Genomic DNA, 19,787 nt, shown 5'->3' on the forward strand with positions numbered 1-19,787 from the left:
AAGCGTACAGACGAGGACGGCTGGCGACGAATTGCTTGGGAATGAAAGAAGCCAGAGAAGGAAATATGCTGTCGCAGTCAAAATTTCACTGTAGATGAAAGTTATTTGGTTTGCCAGCGTGTCAGGAATTTTGCCAGGATCACTCGGTCGTGCTCCGATTTGCCTATGTGAAAATCTCCAAGCTACGAGTCAACCCGACGAGTGTGACAGTGAATACTCCCGGGCGTGCATAAGGGCGCGCGCAAGAACAAACGGAATGAAAGACAACTAGGGCTAGGTTTGTTCGATCTATCATGGGATTGGTCGAATGCACTTGGACCGCATGAATAATGCTCGGGAAGGTCCGAAACAAAGGCGGTTGATCAGATACTGTGTACCAGGTAAAATGGCGCAAACGAGTGTCTCCACTTCAAAAAAATGCTCCGATTGCTTCATTCAGCAGCGAGGATACATTTCGTCAGTGAAACTAGAGTTTTGGACACATTCGGGCGACAACGGAGAAGAGCTGCACTACTTGTTTCAATCTATTCCATACACCAAGACAACTTTTCGTCAAGGAACAAAGACGTCGTTTCAGTTAACTAAAAGTTTTATATTGCTTGTCATGCTGTTGATATAACGAACCGTGCGATACTTGGTTTTGAGGTTACTTGTTATGTGAGCCTGGCGAACCCGTACACTGATTGTCTTGGCTGTCTTCAACGGATTGCGGGTCACTTGGTTATCTCCTTGATTTCTTGTCGACTGCTTGTGTCTTGATACGAAGCTTAAAGAATACATCCTCTACGGCTGGATATTTACTCTGACTTGGTTGGTTCACCTTCTTTCGCAGCTCCTTCCTCTCCAACAGCTACCGTTTCTTCGTTCGTGTCTTCCTCTTTCTTGACTTCTTCCTTCTTGCCCCCGAAATCGGGCAACCAAGAAGGTTTTTCGATACCGAGATCCTTGAGGAATCCAAATTGCATGGCCGAACTGGATGACTTTGTGGAAAAGGGAACTCCTCGAGCGATCATAGGCGCAAACGCTTGCGTACAAGCCACGACCGCTACGCAGCAGGCAATGAAGAAGAAAGAGCGGGTCGACATGTTGAGCTGTAGGTTTGGATAAGTTGGTCGAGTGATTGACAGGGAATACCGTTTACGTTTGAAGTCGCGGTCAACTGAATCTTTCAAGGTGGAGGTGCTTTCACGGGGTCACTGGTACACGGGCGCGTGCTGCCGAGGAGCAAACCAGGCAACGAGATAATTGTACAGCAAAAAAGCTTCACTGTCAGCCTTTGCACAACGGTACAGTTAGTATTCTCAAAAAAGATACCTTCAGGTTGCCTTTTTCAAGTTTGGGAAGACCAATCAAAAGACATACGTACCCAAAAGCATATAATTTTTTTGACATCAAAGTAGTGACTGATCTTGAAGTGTGACAGTGACTTTCGCTTCAAAGTCTACAGTGAGTACCCTACTTTAGGGTATGGCGAAGATTTGATTTACAGTTTCATGCTACACAGCATTAACAGCAAAATCAACGTATCTAGTGGCGCGGCGGAAAGTAGGGTTTTGTTCCTACTTTTTACAGTCTTACAATTAGTGAGCATAATATCTACAGTTCAATTGTTCCATTTTAAATTTGATTTTCAAGGATCGTGTACTGTCAGAATTTTCTGACGTAAACTCGACTATGTTTGATCTGTGACGTGAGTCAAAGGACTTGTTGAATTCTCAGGACTGCTTGATTCAAATCGTAGATGTAGCATTACCAGGTCCAACTGGGGGACACGCGGTGAAATATGTGATATGTCTTACTATAAGTAATGTGACAACAAAATCAGTTCTGGTAGATTTGACACGTAGAATGTACGTGGCGGACGACTGGGTTTTGGCTTCTCCGCGGAAGCCGACGCTACGAAACGCAACGCAACGCCAACATAAACGCTTACACAGGCATGGTTTAGACAGCAAAGGAAGAAATCTCCAAACTCGGTGTAGAATTTGACAAACCACGAGAGGTGTACTTCCGTTTCTTGGTGATTAACTAGCTGGCAACGTAAAACCTTGCCGTGCGTCTACCGTTCAAGAGCATCTCGAGAGTGAAGCGCTTCTTCTCCCCGTTTGCTTTTTCCTTGTTGATAAGATTGACAGCATGTCCGCAACCGTCGATGACTTAACCGAAGACTTTGATCGCCTTGCCGCGGATCCCCACACGGGCCAACACCCCGAGCTGCGCAACATGTGCGTGATGAATTGCGCCAACTCTGCTCGTATCGTCCCCAATGGTCCTCCCGTCGTACTCGACAACGAGTGTTTTGAGGGAAAAGTAATGTTGCTGATACGTACTCCTGATGTCGACAACGCGAAAGACCCTCACATTTCTACCCTGGCAGAGACGCCTTCACGAATCTCCACCTACTTTAAAGGCAAAAAGAGACGATTCGAGTTTCAGTTTCAAATTAAACTCAAGCACGTTCCTCAAGGCCCTCTGTTTCTGGGCTGCGAATTGGAAAATTCCATCAAGATTGGTACCATTACCAAAGGCCTTGTTGGCATTCTACTCGCCATGGTCCGACGCATTAACCCCGGCTTTCACTTTGCCTGGGGTCCAGACAACAAGACGGATGCGTCTGCTATTGCGTCCGGTGATTACGAAAAGACCCACATTTCATTTCCGGTGGAAGCGTCCATGGACCGAATTGTAATTTCCAAGGCCGGGGAAGATCCACCGACTTTGGGCCACGAACTCTTCGAAACCAACGAGTCCGTCAAACGACGTCGTAAAATGGGAGCGGGTTCGGTGGACTGGAACACGAGCGACACTTATACCATGTGTTTGTGGTCGGCTTACGCGGACTGGATCAAGTGGAAGAGTCTCAACGTACCTGGTGTGTCGCCTTTTTTGTTTTCCCGTGTTACCGGTAAACAACCCATCTACCTTTCGGTGTACGAAATTGATAACATTTCTCCTAGCGAATATCGTCGGAAAAAGGGTATCCCGCACACCCGCAAAGATCTGAGAGTGTACACGCGCCTGGAATTTTCTCACGTGGACAAGACAATTGGTGGTTTGGCCGATTCGATCCTCAAAAAGCCGCGCTCCAGCGTCCTCAGCAGTGAACAATCGTTGCCAGACACGGAGAGCGTAGATTCCGATTTTGAGGTGGCTTCGCGTGTAACTACCTGAGAAACATTTATTGTCATTTTGCTGGCGAGTTCTGGAGATTTTATAATGATTCTGAGAGAGAGCGAATACCTAGCTCTCGACTCAGCATCACTTACACGTGTCCTGTAAATAGCCTAAAGAAGACTACATACGAAACCTGCGTTTAACTTGACTTTGTCATGACGTTAAATGTGCCGGTGCAATTATAGCTGTTTGCGGCTTGTCTTTGGCTTGGGCTTGATGTGCTTCTTTTCCAGAGGCACAAGCGTTTCCGCCCACGGACTTTCTTCCGTCGTCAAGGGCCGGTACTCTCCAGCAGGCAAATCGTTCAGAGCGACAGCACCGAGACGATCCCGGTGCAACGAAACGACAGGATGACCACAATTGGCCAATATGCGTCGGACCATGCGATGCTTGCCTTCCGAGACGGTCAGTCGGACCGTCGATAAGGCTTGCGCATCAAAGACATTCAAGTAGCCTCGTACCTTGAGATCCGTTTGGTTGTACTCCGGTGGGAAATTTCTTTGAATGTTTAGTAAATACGGAGCGATCGACGATCTTTCCCATATGTCGACGGACTCGAGCGTGGCTTTATGCGATCCCTCCGTCGTTTGCACTCCTGCCGCTAAGGTCGCCCGCAATTCGTCTTCTACAACGATTCCCGTGACCACGGCAACGTATTCTTTCTCCACTTCATGTTTGGGATGCAGCAATCGTTGTGTCAAGGCGCCGCTGGAGGAAAAAAGCAACAAACCCGACGTGTCGTAGTCGAGCCGACCAACCGGATGCATATTCGGTAAAATCGATCCGTCCAAACACGGTCGATTGTAGGGATCTTGCCGTACCGACAAGACCCACTTGGGTTTGTGATAGACCATAAGTAATGGCGGAGGGAGTGGAATTTCTTTGGTTTTGTCGAGACGGAGGTCGTCGTTCATCGAAAGCCGCTCGGCAGGGCCTAGGACTAGGGAGAGGTTTCCATCGGGATCTACCTTCCAGACCCGTTTCTTTTTCAGTAATTCGTGGCATTCACTGCGGGATTTCTGAAACCGATGTGACAATACGCGATCAGCACGGTAACGGATCTCCTTGTTGCCGTCGCTTTTCTTGGCGTACCGGCCCTGGCGAAAGTACGTCTTGGGAGTGGTGGCCAAGTGACGCGTGATGAAGTTGGGCGAAGTGGACGTGAGCGTGAACGCGGAACAACCTCGGGTAGGTGATGGGGAGAACAGGTTCGTCATAAGACTACTTCTTCTCAAAAGCGACGCCATGAGGAGAAAAACGTGTTGTGAGGAGGGAGACAGACCAATCCTCATCGTCGAGAGAAAAAGTGTAGACCAAGGAAACAAAAATGTGTGTCGTACCATTCCGCGATCGGGGATATTCATCCACACCGAGCCTTACCAGGGCCAGACACGTAGCAACACCAAACAAGAACCCGGTTTTAACCATTAGTTACGGTATTGGGAACGTAGGATCGTATAGAAGTTGGACGAAGGAGAGCAGGACAGACGATGGACGAGACTCTTCCCCAACGAAAAAGCAAACGACGGACTGGAAAGCTTTGGGCGGCTCGCTGATGCTGCTACTGTTATAGAGTAGACCCAGACTCCCTGTCGCAATTACAGTTTTCCACCATGACGAGAGATTACGTGGACAAAGAAAAAGAACAGGAGGCTCAATTGCGCGAGAAATTGCTGGAAAAAAGAAGAAGACGTTCCAATGATCGCGGTGACCGACGCCAAGGAGCACATCGCAAAAGTGAACACGAGCCGCCTCGCCGTGATTCTCTACCACTGCGTTCCAGTAACACACGAGAGCAGCAAACCCCTACACAAAAACATGCTGTAAATGAACAAAAAGAAGAACGTAGTGATCAACGAAACGGTCATAGTGAGCAGCATAGACATCATGAACCGCGCCGAGACGAACGGCACCCACGAGATTACGATCATGATCCTTCCCGAAGAGGACCGGACGCTCATCGACAACGACCTCCACCGCTACGTCCAGGCATTGTTGCTAGAGGACAAGTCAGTAGAATGGAATCTTACGGGGCCTTTGTTGATTTGGAAAACGGTGGACGTGGGTTGATCCATATTAGCCAGCTAGTATCGGATCGACGTGTGGAACAAGTTTCCGATGTTCTACGACTGGGACAGTCTGTGTTTGCTCACGTTCTAGACTTGGAAAACAACCGGATTCGACTAAGTCTAATCGGAATTGATCAACAAACAGGAGAAATGGATCCGAGAGCTGCAATGGAGGCGTCGCAACCTCCCGGGAATCGTAGTCATTGGGGAAACGGGGGCCCCGCCCGTGCCATGGAACAACGGGCACGTGATCGCCAGCGATGGCTTCATGAGTCGGCACGTGCTGGTACCTGGCGAGACGCAGGCAAAAAGGATCAAGGACCACCCTTTTGGCGTGACCTGTGGTCCAACAGTCCAGAACCACCAGTTTCTAAACAGTCAGAGAAAAGAAAACGGTCTGTCTCCGTACACAGCAGTAGCGGTAGCAGTGACGACTCACGCTCCGAGGATAATTCGTCATCGTCTTCGGAAGACTCGAGACCCCGGAAACGGCGACAAACTTCCCGACGCCGCAGTCGAACCAGCCACAGGAAATCTTCTAGTCGACGCAGCGGTGGAAGGTCAAGCCGAAGACGAAGCCCGTCCACCTCATCTTCCAGTAGTAGTAGCAGCAGCAGTGACTCCTACACGTCTTCTTCTTCTTCCTCCGAGGAAAGCAGAAGCGTGCGATCTGCGTCGGACAATTCCCGCGAGAGGCGCTCGACGAGCGTGGGAAGCCGAAAACAAGAATCGGAAGTCGCGCTCCCCGAAAACGACTTGCGTGAAGCGCAGGATTTTAAGCAGGCGGTGCAAAAGTCTGGCAACGCGTCTGATAGTGATGACAGCTCCGTTGGTCCGCAGCCTTTGTCTCGCTCCAACGCTGCCACCAACACCAACCAATCATCATCCTACGGAAAGGCATTGCTGCCAGGGGAAGGTCAAGCTTTGGCCCAGTATGTGCAACAGAACTTACGCATTCCCCGTCGAGGTGAAATTGGATATACGGGTGACGAAATTGAGAAACACGAAACTTCGGGATACGTCATGTCAGGATCTCGTCACGCCCGCATGAATGCCGTTCGTATTCGCAAAGAAAACCAAGTGTACAGCGCGGAAGAACAACGCGCGCTCGCACTAATCACGATGGAGGAAAATCAGCAAAAGGAGGCAGCCTTGATGCAAGACTTTCGGCAAATGCTGGAAGAGAAAAAGCGCGCCCGAGAGTCCAAAGGGAAGTCTTAGACTTCAAACTTGGATATTGGATCAAGGAGAATATAGTAAACTGCCTGTTCTATAATGCTTTCCAACTCGCCCCCAAAGTCAAGTTAAATTAATTTCACTTGGTTGTCCTATTATTGCAAGGATCTGAAAGGCACAGGCCGGCAGACGACATTCTTCTGTTGCGGTACTCACTTTTGTGTTCCGAATAAACGGTAGCAGTTTAGGTATTGTAGGTACTTTTATGATTTGATAGGGCTGAAAGTATCAGGAAGTTTGGGTTCTAGGTTTTCGGCGTTTGACGAACAGCGGTTGTAGCTATCGTTACGGTGTGTTCGGTTCTCGGCATCCAAAACATCCACCGAGTTTTCATCCTCCTTTCACAAAGGATTCTCGTTTCCTTACCCTCCAAATCATTCCCTGGAAGAATTTAAAATATGTCGAACTATTTGGAACGCGCCGAAGAACTTATTCCCGCCGAAGTCCGGATGATTTCGGGATGTCGCGACGAACAAACGAGTGCGGATGTGTCGAACGTCGCGTCGTTCTCTTTGCCCGACCCCGCGGGTAGCGCCGGTGGGGCCTGTACGTCCGCCATGCTGAAGGTGCTGTACGCGAATCACAAGGCCCCCCAAAAGGATCTATCCTTTCAAGAAGTCTTGATGAAGATGCGGGGTATTCTCTCGCAGGGTCGATACACGCAGATTCCCCAATTGTCGAGTTCGCGGCCACTCGATATCCACCAGAGCTTCAACATTGTGCCGGCAAACTTCACTGGTACCCGTCGAGCTGTCATGATTGGAATTAACTATACTGGTAAGATCGGCAACATGCCTGGCCACTCGTTGCTGTTTTATGTGAAATGCAAATCGTGCGCCGTACCCTGTTTACCGTTCTTCACCATCCTTTTCCATTTCTACAATAGGCCAGCAAGGACAGCTCAGTGGATGCCATAATGACGTCAAAAATATGGTGCGTACATCAAGTTGGTGTCTGTGTAAGCATTGATTCGATACTTACACGAAAGTCTTACTCATGCATTCTCGTTTCGTCTACATTGGCTCACTGTAGATTGAATTCATAAAGGATATTCATGGCTTTGAGGATGAGAACATTACCATTCTCATGGACGACGGAGCGCATACGGAGCCTACTTACAAAAACATTTTGGCAGCTTATCATGAATTAGTTTCTTCCGCGAAAGCTGGCGATGCTATTTTTTGCCACTATTCCGGTAGGTCTGGATTCAGTCCGCCGCCATAACACATATTCTTAGCCACTGACATATCTCTCCACTTTCCCGCAGGACACGGTGGCAAGGTTCGCGATGACGATGGCGATGAAGCAGATGGATACGATGAAACACTTGTTCCTGTAGATTTCAATGCGGCGGGTCAAATTCGCGACGATGATATCTTTTCAGCTTTGATCGGACCCATGCCGGCGGGTGTGACACTGACGGTACGTAGCTTCTTAATTATTCTGTGGAAGCTTCGAAAAGGTGTGTTTGTGGCCCGCGCCTCTAACAAGTTATGCTCTATCTTTGCTTTTCGTTACGCGTGTTAGTCGGTCATGGATTGCTGTCATTCTGGAACTGTCTTGGACTTGCCCTACGTCTTTAAGGCCGACGGTGAACAGAATCAGATGGCGCCACCTCCGGATTTTGACTTCTCCAAACTGGCAGCGATGTTTCAAGCGTACATGGTCCAACAGGGCGCCAATGGCCAGGGTGGTATAGACCCGAACGATGCTATTGCCATTGTTGCAAAAGAGTGTTGCAACATTTTGTAACAAGACAACCCGTGAGATTTCCGTTACGTGAAAATTGATGTAATAGTGTTATGACGCGACGATTGTGAAAGCGCGAAAAACTGCGAAGCAAGGCGCTCTTTCAAAAAAGGATAGCAGCTTTGAGCGAACAAGACAGCTAGGCGGCGTTGGAAGTATTTGATGTGACAAAGTTACGCAGGCGGTTATATTAGTGAGAGGCTGTCTGCTTATAAGTTTTATCTGTTTTGTGTTTAGGGTGTGACTGTAGCGACAACATTCTTTTTCCACTCATCTGGGATATTCTCCATGTCTGGCGCATTCTTGCTGTCCTGTAAAGTGAGGTACAGGTATATATCCGGCTTTGCCACTCGTCGGAGCGCATTCAATAGAGGATAGCTAACGAGTCCATGCTTTATACACTGCTCAAAGATGAAGCAGACTTCCTGGCCAAGCTGTACGGGATCGACACTCAGTTTCGAGCACGCGTCTAAAACCGCCGCGTACACTTCGGGTGTAGCCTTACCACCAAGCAGCTTTTCTTTGTCGTATATATTGCGCAGGGCTTCGCGGAAATCGTCTTCACTACCTTTTGTCTCGCCACAAGCTCTAATGAAGGCAATCACCACTGGAACACTCCAAGAAAGAGGCTCACCACATGAACCACATGAGTGACGAAGCGTCTGTTCATTAAGATCCAATAGTTCCTGCGCTTCGCGATTCTTGTTGGCAGGGACCTCTGTCGACGCCAGTGTCGAAAGCAATATCGTCAACGCAACGTCGTTCCATGTGCTTTCCGAAAGGGAGAGCAATAACTTGAAAATTCGCTTCGCACGGTCAAAGCGTTCCGGATGTGAGGAGTTACGCCAGGTTTGCAGGACCGCCCAGTAAGTATACTTGTCGGGAACACACTCCGGCTTCTTCCCGTCCTTCATTTCCTTGAGAATGGCTTCCGCCTTGTCCCCTAACCCATCCCTCACGTAAAATTTTAAAAGAAAGTTGTAGCAGCGGGTAACAGGGAAAATTATCCTACGAAACAATCTTTCTGCCCCTTGAATCGCATTAGGATCGTCACTCCGGTACCAAGCTTCCAGCGCAACCATAAAAGTTGCAACGTCAGGCTGCCTTGACGTATTCAGATCGTCCAGCATCGTAAGCAATAAACACTCTACCTTGTGATGGAAGCCTAATTTTCGCTCTTGCACAAGCGCTCGCATCAGAATTGAGTATGTGATACGATCCGGATACAAGTGGCAGTTTTGGAAAGTGCCCGCGTGATTGCTCATGCGTTCCATGAGTCGTTCAGTTTGAGAAACGGCATCTTGTCGGTTGGCGTTCAAGTATGCTGTTGCCATAATGTTGTAGGCAGTCTGGTCGAATGGTTCCGAGACAGAAGGTGCGTCCATCCGTTGGCTTGGATGCAAGAGAAATTGCTTCTCAATAGTTTTTAAAAAGGCTTCTGCTCGTGTCAATCCTTGAATGGTCAAGTCTTGGGTATACCCCGACAGCAAAACCACGAAATGTTTAGGATTGAGCTGGAGCTCCGTTGCGCCCTCGTTATAGTACCGATGTTGCACGTCTTCCAAGAGTTGTTCCGCCTCGACAACAAGACGAGCTTGGACCAGAGCATTCAGTACATGCAGAACGCAGCCGCTATCTACCATAGGAATATTTCTGCGGCCAAAAGGTAATTGCGATTGTAAGTGCAAGGCTTCGTGGAGCATATTACGGGCCTGCCAGGGTTTGTCCCGCGCGAGCCCGAGTACACGCGAAAGTGTGACGGGCATGGGTCGTAACTCCGGTTGGGGCGTAGCGATGTAGGCCCGCCAATTGTCCAGCCACACTTGGCGGGCGGCTTGCCAGTTCCCTTGGTGGCGCTGATTTTGGTAGACGGACACGAGTGCGTCGTAGGTACCCGCGTTGGCGGTGAGTCCGTACCGCCCCAACTGCGTATCCCAAAAGTGTCGCGCCCGGTTGGGATTGCGGTGCATCCCGGCCACGACCATATTGAAGCCGTTCGTGGTGATCAAATTGTATAAACGAAAGCGTGTCGCTTCTTCCGTTAGTTTGTTCCACACATGCTCGGGATCGGGAGCTTGCGATGCTTCTCGGCAGTGTCGAATAGCGAGCAACACCGCTTGATACTGCTGTCGACGTTGTCGAATAAGGACGTTGCGTTCCCGCGGGCCAATGGACGACCAGGGGATTTGTAGGCATTGAAAAAGTGCGAGCGCTCGTTGGGAGGGCTCCGGTGATGCGGGCGTGTGTGCTTGTTGTTTCGCGTACAAAGACAGTGCCGTGTGTAAGGCGTGTTGCGTCACGGGGGCATGGGGATCCTTGTGTTGCACGAGTGCACGAACCAAAACATCCAATTCGTGGACGACCAAACGCAGCGAGGTGTCGCGTTGCGTGTTGGCTTTCGACAATCCTTTGGACCATTGATTGATCTCGTCCAAGAGCGAGTTTAAAGGTTTCTGGTCGTGACTTATATCGAGGGAGAATTTTCCTCTCCAAGTTTGCAGTCGCTGGCAGAGAGTTGTTGGTTGCTGGGGTCGCTGAGATCTCTGCTCCACCTCTGGCTCTCGCTTTGGTGAATGTCCGGGCGACGCGGAAGGAGATGAAGTTGCCAACGATGATAACGACGACGACGATACTGATGAGAACGATCGTGAATACAGAGACACCATGTTTGGGTGGAAGAAAAAGGTGGACAAGGCACGTGTGGGAAAGTGTAGTGGTGTTCTCGGTAGGATTGCGTGCGTCGATTCCGCAGTGTCACGGAGATTGCGGAGCCGTACTCGGGTGCCGGCTCCATTCACGACGTACGCAGTCGCCGCACCGCACATTGGGTTCGCGAGTCTGCGACGGCACAACGTCACGCGTCGACTAGTCATGACGGCGGCAGCGGCATTCCGACTTGGTCGGAACAACCTCGGGAGTCCTACGTGCCATGGTGTGTGTGTGCGTTGTTATGGAAAGTGTGTAAAGTCCGGTTGGTTCCGTTCGACGGAGCGTGAGTCCGGTCCCGCTTCACGATTCGTGCTTTCGTTCCCGTACCTCCATTTCATATCCGGGTTCTCCACAAGCTGGAGAGAATATTGTTTGGCGTGACACTGAATAAGACATGGGATCGACTTATGACGTCGGAACGTATAAGTAGGAAGGTCTCTCGAATAAGTACCAAACCAAAATCACTTCTTCCTTGGACCGATAGTGTGGTGTGTCTGTGCGTCTCATTCTCGCCAGCCGATCCCTTCTCATATTGGGATTCGTTCCAAATTCCGAAATCCGAACCGGAGCTAGAGACGTGTCTCCAGCTCCTTCACCACCCACCCAAAAAGACTTTTGGTAGTACGGTTGATTGTGTCGGTTTGGTTTCCCGGAACCAACCAGGACGTTGATTCGGTCCATCCTACCGAAGATTCACAGTCAATCCATCCATCCATCCATCCATCCACAGCTCCTGTTTCCTTCGTTCGCCGATTGGAATACGACAGTGTGATTGGGTCTCGTTACAGTCAGTCGACACAGGATCTAGCGTGCGAGTGCGAGAGACGGATCCAGCCATGCCGACGACCAACGGCATTCTCCAAAAAACGCCTCGCTCGCCCCGCACGATCGCACGCAAACAAGGCACCACCGTCACCATGATTACGGCAGTCGAAGACGACGGTGAAGAACACAGTCCCCACGGCGTAGTGCCGACGAACAATATCAATAATAACAACAACGCAGACGACGACGATTACATTCCCGGTCCACCGTCGCACGTCAAGGCTCCTGCCGATCGCGTCTCTTCACAACACAGCATCGGCAATTCCAGTAACAAATCGCGACTCGGCAACAGCAGCGGCGGTCTTCTAGCCCGGGTCCTCCGCTCCGGCAACAACCATAATAAAAGAGAGCAAGCCAAGGCGGACGGTAACAACAGTACGAACAACAGTATGAACAACAGCTCCATAGGCGACGAACTCGCCTTGTCCAATACGGAACATCGTTGGGCGGGAGCGGGCATTCTCGCCAGTCGTACCGATTTAGAGCTGCCCCCGGAAGAATTCGCGGCGGGCTGCAACCTCCTACAGGCCGCTGCTCGGGGCGATCAACTCGCGATGGACCGCTTGCTCCGTGCCCGACCCAAACACGTCAATTTTCGCGATTACGATCGTCGGACTGCTCTGCACGTTGCCGCATCGGAAGGACACTTGCATATTTGCCAGTATCTAATCGAAAACAAACAAGCCGCGATCAATCGCAGCGACCGTTGGGGTGGGAGTCCCCTAGACGACGCTCATCGGCATCGACACGAGCCGATTGTCCAGTACCTCCGCGAAAAAGGTGCCACTACCGGTTCGGGAAACCGTACCGCCAATCTTATCAAAGCTGCCGCCGATGGCGACGTGGATGAAGTCAAAATGCTGTTGGCTTCGGCCAAGCGCAGTCTCGAAACGGCCCATCTCACGGCCAACCGCAAACACAGTCCCACCAATAAGAACGTACGCAACGGGAGTCTCGTCAACGGCGGTAACGACGAGGACAAAAAATCGAAGTTTAGTGACAAACTGGACGTCAACCAAGGGGACTACGATAAACGAACGGCTTTGCACTTGGCATCCGGCGAAGGACACGCATCGATCGTGCTGGCCCTTTGTGAGGCCGGCGCCGATCCCAACGTGGAAGATCGCTGGAAGCGACGTCCTCTCGATGACGCTTTTGCCGGCGGGACGGATGGAGCCTACGAAGAATGTGTCGCCATTCTCCAACGATTTGGTGCAGCCAGGGGCTTACAACGATCGACAACTTCCAACGTAAATCTAGAACTCGACAAATCCAGTAAGCGACAGAGCGACAATCTCAAAATTAATTTTGGTGAGCTCGAAATGATCGACCGCATTGGCGCTGGCGCGTTTGGAGAAATCTACAAATGCCGTTGGCGTGGCACCTTGGTAGCGGCAAAAATTATTAAAACGGCTAAGATTCGAAAAGAATGGGTCAATCGCCAAATTTCCGCCGCCATTAAGAAAGGAAAAGACGTGGATGAAGCCATTCACGAGCTGGATGAAGCGGAAATGGCACAGAATGAACGAGACTTGGCCATTGCCGACTTTCACCAAGAAATATCGGTACTCAAGTCTCTAAGGCATCCACAGATTGTGCTCTTGCTCGCTTACTCAACCACAGCAGACTATGAAGTCATGATTTCCGAGCTCATGAAGTGTTCCTTGCTGGACGTATTCAAATCCCACATGGTCCAAGGAACGCGCATGCGGAAGCGAACCCAAATTATTTACGCGACACAGCTAGCACGCGGCATGAATTACTTGCACACGTGTAGCCCTCCCATCATTCATCGTGATCTCAAGCCTGCTAATTTGCTGATCGACCACAGCGGAGTATTGAAGATCTCCGACTTTGGCCTCTCCAAGATACGCCCCGATCCAGGAAAGAAAGAAACGGAAAAGTATACCATGACGGGTGAGACCGGTTCCTACCGCTTCATGGCTCCAGAAGTGTTTCGTCACGAAGAATACAACGAAACCGTCGACATTTATTCCTACGCCATGATTTTGTTCTATTTGCTCGTTGGGCGACCGCCGTGGCCTACCATTTCGGGTATGAATGCAGTCAAAAAGGCCGCCGAAGAAGGAGACCGACCTAACGTTCCTCGAGATATGGACTTGCGCATGCAAAGTCTACTCAAGGAATGCTGGGATGAGAATGCTTCAATGCGACCAGCCTTTCAACGTATTCTCGCCAATTTGGAAGCCTACAGCAAAGAAGTTTTCCATACGGATTCCGACAACATCGTCTCAACGTTGTCACCTGACATTGAGTCCGATTGCACATGCATTCTTCTCTAAGATGCGTCTTTTCTATTCTAGACAACGCACACTAGTGAAAGTAAATCCATCTATATCCTTAACTTTCATTCTGATGTGCAGCACTCGTATTTGAATCTAATACTAACACTCAACCGAAAAATTTGTTGAGCTTGCCGAGCGCGTCTTTACCAACTTTGCCGAGAGCATCTCCGTTTATTTTACCAAGAGCTTCTCCTCCAAACTTGTCAAAGTCGTCTATTCCAAACTTCCCAAGAAGCTTCTTGAAGTCAAAGTTTTCGTCAATTTCCATTTCTGTAAAGTTTCCGTCGGCCTTGTACACGTAGGGAAGGTCCAGGACCGTTCCGCTATGGCAACAATCCATCAAGCTGAGAAAAGACCGAGGTTGCGTGTGAGTACCAGGCGGCAATAGTTGGTGCATCGGAAGGTTATCATCAAGTGAAGTAATACATACCAAACCAAGTGGACACCTTGAACCAACGGCTTGATAAGAATATCGTAGAGATCGTCGTCACGGATCATACCGTTTTCGTGGTAATCAATTGGAACCAGGGTTTCGTCATAGCCATCGTCTTCTTCACCACGGTCGTCGTCGCGAATTTTGGCTCCGTGACCTATAAAGAAAGATGGATATAGTGTGTGAGTCATCCGATACTCCACAAGGATTTTGGGAGTCATTCCAGCTTCCAGCTTCAACGTACCGGAAAAGTGACAAAAGAGCGCATCATCAGCTTTGCTGAGAGCGACAATTTTCTTATAGGCCGCAATCATGTTTGCATGTGTTGGGGCAGTGTGCTCCCCATCGTCCATGAGAATGGTAATGTTCTCGTCTTCAAAGCCATGAACAGCCTTGATGTATTCCACCATATTCTTGACGTCGTTATGGCAACCTCTCAAGACACCCTGTTCGTGTCCAACGTAGTTGATACCGATCAAGAGGGCCCGGCGCGTGCCCGTCGCAGCAGGAGGGACCAAGTCAAAGTCATCGTTCACATCAATGGGATGCGACGCGGTTAGCTGCGGATCGTAAATTGTGAAGTGCGAATGTGAGTGAAACAGACAGACGATGCGGAAACGACGTACTTGTCAAATGCGCTTGCGGACTCTCACCTGAGGAACTTGGGAAAACCCCTTGGCTTCCAAATTTTCTCGCATCTTGTTCAGAAGTTCCACAAAAGACATAGTATCTTCCGGAGTCTGGTGATCCTTGTAGAGCACGTTTAAGAGGGTAGAAGTGCAAGCACCACCAGCGTTACCAGCCGGATCCGGAAGCTGAAAGGAAGACACGTTGGAAACGTCGGCGCTGGTTTGAACATCCTGACAGCCCGAGATCATGCGGATGTCGGCCTGGAGTGCCTCCGGCTTCTTCTTTTCAAATTGCTCACGTAACTGGCGGCGAAGGAAACCCATGTCTGGATCGAAATTGCGGTATATCGAAGTGTTTAACGGTGCGTATTTCGCGTGTTCTGGAAATACAGCGACTGAAATTGTGTGTCAAGAGAGTGGCAATGCAGTAGTGTGGCACAAGATCTTTTTCGGCAAAGATACCCAGCTGTTTCGCCGTTCCGGCTTCGGAAGATTCGTCTTGTCGGTAAAAGCGTATTGCCTGCCTGCGACGCACCAATCCCGCGCGGTACCGAATTTCTAAAAGAAATGTTGTAAACAAAAGCTAAATAAGTCGACCAGTGCCTTTTTTGGTGTTCCACTTTCAAGTTTCGATCAAATATGCGGAGACTCGCAAAGGAACCAGAATCGATCTGTTCGTCGTGTCGACGTTCCATACTCTAGCTACCTTTGTTAATCCTATTCAAACAGTCAACCTGTGAGCATTGTCATACCTACCAGCAGCAACACGGATCTAAACGGCAAACACATTTGTATCGTCAAGTACGGGTTTTGTAAAAAAAAGTGGTAGCCTCTTGTATTCGCTTTAGCTAGGCGATGGGGCAACGAAATGCTAGCTCAGCTCTTCAAGTAATCGCTTGGTGCGTTTGTCAAGTTGTGAAAAAACAAAGCATGGTACAAGGCATCCGCAGTAGACTTGGAATTAGTGCGGGCGTCACGTAGAAAGGTCGAGAGAACTTATGTTCTACACTACCGCACACGATGCTATGTAAATCGGACTGCAAGGGTGAAAATCTGCTCGAGGCGAAAAGTGCAGCAGCACAACTTCCAGGAGGTCGTTGCGTGGGATGTCCTGTTGCAGCCTTCTCCTCTTCAATCAAATCGAATGGCGTAAAAGCCAACCGTTGCATATAGAGCTTCCCTACTCGTGCCTTCGTCTGAAATAAAGCCAGATATTTGATTGCTGAGGCATCGAAGCTTTAAAGAATATGTATCCAGTGGCGGTTGTAACTCGAAGCGTTGCCATCCAGACTGGTTGTTCAGTGCGAAGTTTCTCAATATACTCTCTGGCTCGTTGCGCTTCAGAAGACTAATATCCAGAGAAAATTCCCGTAGACTAAGTGGACCATGGGGCAGAGGAGGGATCTTGAAAGATACTGAGGTCAGACGACATGCCGGTTTGTCGGTCAACGAGAAACGGATCCATGGTTTTTCTATATCGTTCGTCATGGAACCAGACGCCGCCATCCACCAAGAATCTTCATCGGAGTCTAGGCACGATTCTAGAGGATGGGAATGGTCATGAGACGAGCAATCCGTTACTTCCACGTCTTCGTGGTGTACCGGTAGGATCGTCAAATAGTGAGCTACACGTATCGCCAATTCGGTTGGGAGGAAACAGCCACTGCCCTCTTTGTCAAAATCGATCGTCTCCATCGTCGTCAGAAATTCTCCGTAACTACATGTCAACGAGTTAACCAGAAGGGGACACATTTAGGATGTTTACGGAAAATCATACAATCGACGTCCTGCGCAACCTGTTGAGAAAACGGAAGACGCCTTGCTCCAACGAGTAAAAAAGGAGTCAGTCTGAAATATATTTCCAAGCAAAATCTTTTTATGACTTTGACACTCTTGTGTCCGATTTCGTGAAAGAACTGGTCGCGCTAGCATAAACTCTGCTTCTTGATCTTTGTACGGCGCTTTCTTTGGACGTAGCCGACGTCCATGCCATCAGTCAGAGTAACAATGTAGCAGCGTCCAGCGTCCGGTCACGTTTCTCCCAGAAATTCAATCTCACTGTCAGTTACCGTAAATTCAAATCGAGACATTCGACGGACGGACCATGAAATCCGCCGATTCGCTTATTCTTCGTCACGAGATATTGAGTCACGACCATGCACGATGCAATTCATATCGGAAACCTCTGTTGTTTGGACATGGGAAAACAAAAGACGATCGGCGGCGTGGGTCTCTCCGGTTCGGTGCTAGACTACCCTAACACTGTAAGCATTGAGACAAGATCACTATTAATCGCAAAAGAATCCCTCACCACGATACAAAATGGAGTGTTCTGCGAATAACACTCCCGTGGCATCCTTTGCTAAAAAACTTGGTAGATCACTATCAGCAACCCGTTCACGAGGTCAAAGAGGAGCTACCCTACTTCGACGATCAGGCAACGGAAAAAGAAAGCATTAAATCTCCCTTCATAAGGAGCATGATTGAGCAGCTTTTTCGAATACAATTACAAGAAGACCGAGATATCGTTGTGGAAATATTTCTCATGTACGACGTTCTGGTCCGACCGGCGCTAATCGTGCAGGACCATATTGCTTCCACTGGGACCATTATTCTGAACGACGTAAAATCATCTGGAACATCTGTACTCAAGCATTACGACCTGCTGTTACACGAATATATGGTCACCGCCATCCAGAGACGTCCAGATGCGCGCTCCTCCGCTTTAACGGAACCGCAAACATCAATATTGGAAACAAGCAGTCGTCTAGGAGACGTCCTAAAAACAATTTCCTGTGACATTACTCTCATGACCGCAATTCCAGACAAGCCTCAAAGCCTATCTCCGTACATCGTTTCCAACGTGATTTTGACAACACTACTTCATCTCCAGACCATGCTCGTCGACTACTGCAGCAGCTCCGACATTCCTCTACCAACAACTGAAGTTCGACGGTGTGTCGTCTCCCTATTGGCCTTTAATATGTCCTCCTTAAGCCCTCTCAGCATCGATGCCTCCATCGAACCGAGCCTTTGCAAAGTATACCGATACTGGTCATATCCGCCGAACGAAGAATGCAAAAATGTACAGATCAAAGGACTCGATTGGTCTACAATTGCGTTGGAAGGAAGCTTCTGGGATGACTCGATTCAAGGTGCATCATCACGTGCAGCTCGGATATTATGGCATCAACTTGCAAGAACGCACGGGATTTTTGAAGAGACCGATGTGTTTTTTGATGTACAAAAGCATGTACTCCAGACTCTGGGTATGCTCGACGTTTCCAAAGCCGTCCGCGCGCACTTTTTCGGCCGCGATATGCCAACGGCTGAGCCTCCTTCCAAGCAAATGACCCATTTGCACCTAGGCTTTAACACTCCCTATACCCCTCCAAGCGATGTGGCGATTCGCCCGTATCAGCGGGTACCAGCCAGGCTGCACGCTGTTCTCCAATTCATTTCGCTGGTCGATGGATTTGATAAAGACATGTATGATGAACTATTACCAGTGTGCTATGAGATGCTAAATGCTTCCAACGACACAATCACCGTCATGGGAGCGGTTGCCGTCTACCATTTACTGCAATTGAAAGGGTCTGCTCGTTCAGCTTGGCAGCCGGCAGCAATCAGCAATCTTGAAGGACTAGTCAACCAGGCCGTGAAGGTCTGCGATAAGAGCAATCATTTTGCCATTTTGGGGCTTGTTCAACGAACATTGCTTAAGGATTATATCGCCGACGAACACGTTGGGCAGACTCGAAGAAAAACGACAACTTGGTGGCTTTGGAAACTGGATCGTAATCAGCATCGCTTAACCGATGGTACTGTTTGGGGTCTGCTGTTGGGTGGCGTTGTTCCTCTTCTACACCAACACGCTCAGTTCGGAAACGCTGATGCCAGCGAACTGGGGCGAATGGGACTAGCAGCAATGTTGCCACTATTGCGCGCTGGAGGAAGAAACGAAATGGAACGCGAAGTCTCTATCCTTGCTTTGATTGGATTGAGCAACTTGATGGTGGCAGCCTATCCAATTATGCCACATCATGGAGGTAAAATCATTGCCGAGCTGTTGGGAGCTTTGGGAAAGTGTGAAAGCGTTTTACTGGAAGATGTTTTGAGGCATGTCGCAGTGTTAGCGGTGATAGTTTGCGGTGATCGTGCTGCAAAGCTTCTGAACGAAATATCCGATTCCAATAAATACGAGTCGTTCTTGATTGACATAGCTCATGATGTTCAATCTCGGGCCGCCAACTGGAATGGGTCTTAAACTATGCAGCTACTGTCGATTTCCTTTTAGGAGACCCCGCGGCATATTTTTGTATGGCCAGTTTATTTTTTCTATAAGAGCTTACATAAGATTGGAATATGCTACTTTGACCTAGAAAATTGTGACAAACGGAACTGGTTCTGAATAATAAACAAACTCTCTCGATAGCTAGTGTCTTTCCTACTTCTCTCCTCACGACCGAAGACTGGTAACAAGCAAAGTAACCAATGATAACGTCGTCATCCCCATAGCAAAGTTCCCATTTTTACTGTTTATACCAGATAGAGTGACGGGTACTACCCAGCTGAGGACGAAAGCTACGGCAGCTTCAATAGAGATGCTGTCTGACAGTGACTGTGGTCCTCATTTTTTTGTCCCCGAACCAACCAT

The 19,787-nt window shown here is 49.2% G+C and overlaps 8 protein-coding genes across 8 annotated transcripts; 5 read left to right on the forward strand and 3 right to left on the reverse strand.

Moving 5' to 3' along the window:
- Positions 1-1,944: 1,944 nt before the first annotated feature.
- PHATRDRAFT_48211 (predicted protein) lies at positions 1,945-3,171 on the forward strand (the record flags this gene model as incomplete). The annotated part of the gene is made up of 1 exon (XM_002182514.1): positions 1,945-3,171. The coding sequence occupies exon 1, from the start codon at positions 2,137-2,139 to the stop codon at positions 3,169-3,171; it is 1,035 nt and encodes a 344-aa protein (XP_002182550.1). The 5' UTR covers positions 1,945-2,136.
- Positions 3,172-3,353: 182 nt separating this feature from the next.
- PHATRDRAFT_14856 (predicted protein) lies at positions 3,354-3,941 on the reverse strand (the record flags this gene model as incomplete). Its single annotated transcript, XM_002182668.1, has 2 exons — positions 3,354-3,635; positions 3,768-3,941. 2 exons carry the CDS (start codon positions 3,939-3,941, stop codon positions 3,354-3,356), a joined length of 456 nt encoding a protein of 151 aa, XP_002182704.1.
- Positions 3,942-6,032: 2,091 nt separating this feature from the next.
- Positions 6,033-6,464, forward strand: PHATRDRAFT_14767 (predicted protein; the record flags this gene model as incomplete). Its single annotated transcript, XM_002182515.1, has 1 exon — positions 6,033-6,464. A coding segment is annotated over one exon (432 nt), but the record flags the coding sequence as incomplete, so codon positions are not given.
- Positions 6,465-6,873: 409 nt separating this feature from the next.
- PHATRDRAFT_54872 (metacaspase) lies at positions 6,874-8,458 on the forward strand. The gene is made up of 5 exons (XM_002182516.1): positions 6,874-7,256; positions 7,366-7,412; positions 7,512-7,674; positions 7,747-7,901; positions 8,007-8,458. The coding sequence occupies exons 1-5, from the start codon at positions 6,878-6,880 to the stop codon at positions 8,229-8,231; spliced, it is 969 nt and encodes a 322-aa protein (XP_002182552.1). The 5' UTR covers positions 6,874-6,877; the 3' UTR covers positions 8,232-8,458.
- A 3-nt stretch (positions 8,459-8,461) lies between these two features.
- Positions 8,462-11,165, reverse strand: PHATRDRAFT_48215 (predicted protein; the record flags this gene model as incomplete). Its single annotated transcript, XM_002182669.1, has 1 exon — positions 8,462-11,165. The coding sequence occupies exon 1, from the start codon at positions 11,099-11,101 to the stop codon at positions 8,462-8,464; it is 2,640 nt and encodes an 879-aa protein (XP_002182705.1). The 5' UTR covers positions 11,102-11,165.
- A 1,607-nt stretch (positions 11,166-12,772) lies between these two features.
- On the forward strand, positions 12,773-13,969 carry PHATRDRAFT_2607 (predicted protein; the record flags this gene model as incomplete). The annotated part of the gene is made up of 2 exons (XM_002182517.1): positions 12,773-13,195; positions 13,283-13,969. Coding segments are annotated over 2 exons (1,110 nt in total), but the record flags the coding sequence as incomplete, so codon positions are not given.
- Positions 13,970-14,097: 128 nt separating this feature from the next.
- PHATRDRAFT_54873 (metacaspase) lies at positions 14,098-15,919 on the reverse strand (the record flags this gene model as incomplete). The annotated part of the gene is made up of 6 exons (XM_002182670.1): positions 14,098-14,412; positions 14,499-14,658; positions 14,746-15,061; positions 15,155-15,456; positions 15,527-15,688; positions 15,883-15,919. The coding sequence occupies 6 exons, from the start codon at positions 15,917-15,919 to the stop codon at positions 14,175-14,177; spliced, it is 1,215 nt and encodes a 404-aa protein (XP_002182706.1). The 3' UTR covers positions 14,098-14,174.
- A 1,367-nt stretch (positions 15,920-17,286) lies between these two features.
- PHATRDRAFT_48218 (predicted protein) lies at positions 17,287-19,397 on the forward strand (the record flags this gene model as incomplete). Its single annotated transcript, XM_002182518.1, has 2 exons — positions 17,287-17,359; positions 17,509-19,397. 2 exons carry the CDS (start codon positions 17,287-17,289, stop codon positions 19,395-19,397), a joined length of 1,962 nt encoding a protein of 653 aa, XP_002182554.1.
- Between the last annotated feature and the right edge of the window lie 390 nt (positions 19,398-19,787).

Source organism: Phaeodactylum tricornutum, chromosome 16 (assembly GCF_000150955.2).
Source record: "Phaeodactylum tricornutum CCAP 1055/1 chromosome 16, whole genome shotgun sequence".
Lineage (NCBI taxonomy): Eukaryota > Bacillariophyta > Bacillariophyceae > Surirellales > Neidiaceae > Phaeodactylum > Phaeodactylum tricornutum.